At 43.7% G+C, this 4,779-nt stretch overlaps 1 protein-coding gene across 1 annotated transcript in view; it reads left to right on the top strand.

Moving 5' to 3' along the window:
- The first annotated feature begins 1,964 nt into the window (after positions 1 to 1,964).
- Positions 1,965 to 4,779, top strand: part of LOC123164973 (U3 small nucleolar RNA-associated protein 21 homolog) — a 7,964-nt gene continuing 5,149 nt past the window's right edge. The window contains exons 1-6 of the mRNA XM_044582600.1: positions 1,965 to 2,241; positions 2,611 to 2,638; positions 2,731 to 2,831; positions 3,367 to 3,570; positions 3,658 to 3,901; positions 4,424 to 4,599. Coding sequence (XP_044438535.1) covers positions 2,113 to 2,241; positions 2,611 to 2,638; positions 2,731 to 2,831; positions 3,367 to 3,570; positions 3,658 to 3,901; positions 4,424 to 4,599 — 882 coding nt within the window. The 5' untranslated portion in view covers positions 1,965 to 2,112. The remainder of the gene's footprint in view (positions 2,242 to 2,610; positions 2,639 to 2,730; positions 2,832 to 3,366; positions 3,571 to 3,657; positions 3,902 to 4,423; positions 4,600 to 4,779) is intronic.

The following is a 4,779-nucleotide window of genomic DNA, read 5'->3' as shown; positions in this document are numbered from 1 at the left end:
ACGTCCAGATTTATGAACCTCCTCAACCAAGTATGGTGATAATAAGGTGTCATACATATCGCGACCCCACACCATTTAACTCGGGATGAAACAATTTGATTTGGATCAATCACTTCAGAACATAATGGGTTAGTCAAAGGAGAAGAATTTACGAGTAGAGTTTCCAGTTGTTCCATACCTTCATGCCAAACATCGGAATCATCAAGAAGGTGCTTAATTTGGTTTCTTTTCGTCCTGGAGTTGTTGCCCTTTTGGGAAAAAGAGGTGTTCCGATCACCATGCAGACCAATTTTCTCTCCCATGGTGTAACCAATATATCCTTCTCGGCCCATCAAGTCTTCAATGAGAATGTGGAATTATATCTCAGTCGTGCTCTCGTTCAATCGTAGTTGGCCCCTAGTGCACCTTCTGAAGCTCCTTTTCAGTTTTGCCAATATGCCGGCTTGGACTTATGAGAATCTCATGGTCGCATGTACGGAGTTGAGTGCAAACAACCAAGGCTTGAGCCCAACCAACTTCACCTGATTCCATGTCGTAATGAGGATCTCAGAGACTGTTTTCATCTGCAACTAACATGCCTCGAACTGGTGCCCACCAGTGGATCTTGAGAACTAAATCTCGTAATTGTATTGTTTTTCCAACATAAGTGGGTGGCGACTAGAGTGTATATGACGCTCATTTGTTATTATCGTTAAAGGAGACTTAGTTATCCAAGCTGCATTGTCAATGGCTCGGTCCAATCCCTCTCAGATTTCTCCCCTCCTCCAAGTGAAATTCGCTCCCAGTTCTTCTCTGTCCCAGGGAGATATTATGCACCTAAAAATCCTATAGAAAGTGAAACAATGGAAAACAACCTAAAATGGTAACAATTAGTGGTATAATCCAAAGAATGTCAAGGTTAAACTCAAGGAAAATATGGGTGTTAAATACCCTCATCAATACCATGTTTTTCAGTGATGGACTCCTAGTACTAGTGCTCCACAACCAACAAAAGCCAAAAACCCAGGAGTTTCTCCACTTGCACCTGATAGTATTTCTTCTTCCGACTCTTGGTGATCAACACAAATCTATTTTACTTCTTATTAACATCTAGAATCATCCTTAGAGAGACAAATACACCAACCAAATTTGTCGATAGTTGAACCCGAGCCTCCAGAACTTGCCAATGATTCGGTAGACACCATTAACTATGCTATGTTCAAGAAGTTATCTGGTACCTTTAAGACCCTAGCCCAAACGACCCTCTTATCAAGCACCACTAACCTCACATTAGTAAATCCATCATACTCATTCACAGGTGTGTTCCAATCACCTAGACACACAAACTGCACGGCGTAGAGATCATCGCCGATCTTTCGCCACCGCACCTTTGCTGCAAAACTCCAAGGTGATCTCATGTCGGACTATAACCGGGCTAAATCCCTTGGCAGCGTGCACCTTGGCAATAGCCAACCTTCTTCGTCTTCACATCTTGATCTACAACCTCTTTCCATACAAAGTCATCTTCTCCATTTCCGTTTAAACCGGGGGTTACTTGGTTCTACTTGCTCCACCATGCGGCATTCCCTTTGGTGTCCGAACTCTCTGATATCAAACGCTTGCATTGCGGCCACGTGCCAGGGGCAGACAGGTGACCGGGACCAGGTCCAGGGTCTGCCCGGGTAGTATTTGTGCGGCCGGAGAGAAAGAGGATGGTGCTAGGGGATGGGTATTGCTTTCCATGAACGAGATACATCTTGCCCAAAAATAAACTCATCATGTGCGAGGGAGGGTATGTGTGTTAGAGCGGAAAAAGGATTTCTTTTAAGCAGATTTTTTTTTGAGAAAAAAAACTTGTTGCAATACTTGTGTACAGTCGGGTCTGGCCCAAAACACCCTGATGGACCGGACCGGGGAAGGGAAGCTGGACCCAAGTCACCCAACCAACCCACCACATGGCCCAAACAAAACCACCCAAACTGACTGACCTACCGCGGCCTCGCTCACCCTTTGCTCCCCCTTCCTCCTCGCGCCGCCGCCCCAAACCCCCTCTAAAACCCTCGCCGCCGGCGCACCCTCCCGCCCCGCTCCAGACCAGAGAAGCCCTCGACGTTCGCCGCGGCCGGGGGAGGGATGGGGATCTTCGAGCCGTTCCGCGCGATCGGGTACATCACCACGGGCGGCGTGCCCTTCTCCCTGCAGCGCCTCGGCACCGAGACCTTCGTCACCGTCAGCGTCGGCAAGGCCTTCCACGTCTACAACGTAAGCGTCTTTGCCCGCCCGCCCATCGCCGCCGCAAGCTGGAGTGGCTTGTTGTCGTAGCCAGGGAGCTCGCAGGAGCCTGCTGCTCGTTTCTCCGTCAGTATTTAGGGTTGATAATACCAGAGGCAGCGATGTGTTAGCTTCTGTCTGGAGCTCATGCCGAGTTCAGCGCTCAATTCCTGCTGGTTGCTCGCCACACCGGGGTTAATGTGACTTGCGCCTACGGTCGAGCTTTGTGTTCATATTATTAACCCTGCCTTACTGTACTTGTCTTCTCTCGTTTTCAACGGCATGACATACAATTCTGATGCAAACGACTTCCATTTTGTGGTATGATTAATCACGCTGTTTTCTCTTCTTGTTGTGCAGTGTGCCAAGCTCACTTTGGTCCTTGCCGGTGAGCCTGCTATTCAGTATCTCGGTTTCTTCTGTTCAGTGTTTTTTTTTTCTCTCCCGCTCATGGTGCGTGAACTTTCTTTGCGATTTAAGGACCTCAACTGCCCAAGAAGATCCGCGCTCTCGCGTCCTTCAAGGAATACACCTTTGCTGCATATGGAAGCGATATCGCGGTTTTCAAACGGACCGATCTGGTAAGGGAATTGCTGTGTTTAGGATAGCTGAATTAGTGTATCAACCCTAAGTGTGTGGTGCCTGGTGAATGAAATGATTGTTGGCTACTTATTCCAAACTTCCAAAATTGAGTTCCTGAACAGAAAATGCCATTGTCTCAGATGTACTTGTAGATCTTTTGTGAAATCAGATGTTGATTGGGGAATAATAGGTGCACTTGTAATGTTCTGCGAAACAACATGTTTGATTATGTGTCTACAAAAAAAGATAAATTTTGGGCACTTTCAGTTCCTATATTAGCTCCTTTTCCTTGTTTTTACAGCACACGAATGTACATTTTTTGCAAGTGGACACATCAATCATACCACGAGCTACATATATAACTTTTTCATGCTTCTGCAAATTTGCAAATTCTTGTTTGAAAAAGAAACCCTGGGACCAAATGCACCCAGGAGCAAAGTATCTGCTCGTTATCCAGACCCCACTATATCATGTCCATCAACTACTATTGAAGTATTGAGGCCTTCATGTTTATGTTTTCTCTTCAAAAATCAGGTGGTTACCTTTACTAAACATGAAGAAAAGGTCAACATGTTGTACCTGTTTGGAGAGTATATTCTCAGTGCAGATATTAAAGGTGATATATTTATCTGGGCCTTCAGAGGGGCAAAACCAAGCAATGAGCCTGTTGGAAACATATCACTGGGAGACAAGTTTACTCCAACCTGCATTATGCATCCGGATACTTACCTAAATAAGGTGCCTGCAATTATTGTTTTCTTTGGAGATAGTTTGCTTTCCGAATTTTGTGCATGTTGACAAGTCTGTTTATCATTGACACATCAGGTCATTATTGGTAGTGAAGAAGGACCCTTGCAGCTGTGGAATATCAGCACAAAGAAAAAAGTATATGCTTTTAAGGGTTGGGATTCATCAGTACGTTGTTGTGTTTCTTCACCTGCTCTGGATATGGTTGCAGTCGGTTGCTCCGATGGATCGATTCATGTTCACAATATACGATATGATGAAGAGTTGATGTCTTTCAACCATGAAATTCGGGGTGCTGTAACTGCCCTGTCATTTCGAACAGGTGATTTTATCTGACATGATATACAGTGTATAACCTTTTATAATTCATGTTTGCTCATCCTGTGACAATGATGAAATTCCCAAACAAATCTTGGTTTATTCAAGCCCTTAACTTAGGTTTGTGATTATGATTATATCGTATTTATGATGCAAATTTATTAATTTGGAGATCCAGTTCAGGAAATTTAGCTGAGACATTCCTTTTGGCTTTATATATTTTCTTTATATTAAGTTTTTGGAGATTTGACTTGTCGATAAAACCTTTACTGACTAGCGTCCTAGTTCAAACTAAGTAACAATGATATTTGGTATACTTGAATAAAATTCTAGAGCCTGTGTAGTTTATTGTGGAAATACGGATACAGAGCTTTATGCCACCAAGTTGTTTTTCATGGTTATAGATAGCTTTGACTCTCCCTGTTTGAAACAGGAAGTGCATTGTTTTATTTTAGTAATACACATTTTCATGCTCCTACATGCCAAGCTTAAGTTTTATTTTTCTCAAATTTGCTTTGTCCGCCAGATGGTCAACCCCTTCTAGCATCTGGAGGTTCCTCGGGTGTTATTAGCATTTGGAATCTTGAGAAGAGAAGGCTGCACTCTGTGATTAGGGAGGCCCATGATGGTTCTATTGTATCACTTCATTTTTTTGCCAATGAACCTATTTTGATGAGCTCAGCAGCTGATAATTCAATAAAAGTAAGTGCGGTTTTCTTGTCTTCTTTTTTCACATCATTGATAGTGACGGACAAGAACTGTAAATCTTGTTAGCTGTTGAGCTGTAACATATGGAAGGTCAAAAACTGCTGCATGTTGTGGGACCTAGTGCTTAGCCTGTTACATAGGACATCATCTCCCTTTTTTTCTAGTTATACCGCA

Source organism: Triticum aestivum, chromosome 7D (assembly GCF_018294505.1).
Source record: "Triticum aestivum cultivar Chinese Spring chromosome 7D, IWGSC CS RefSeq v2.1, whole genome shotgun sequence".
In the NCBI taxonomy this organism is placed as follows: Eukaryota; Viridiplantae; Streptophyta; class Magnoliopsida; order Poales; family Poaceae; genus Triticum; species Triticum aestivum.
Note: the sequence above shows the minus strand (reverse complement) of the source record. Positions and strands in the feature narration are given on the sequence as shown.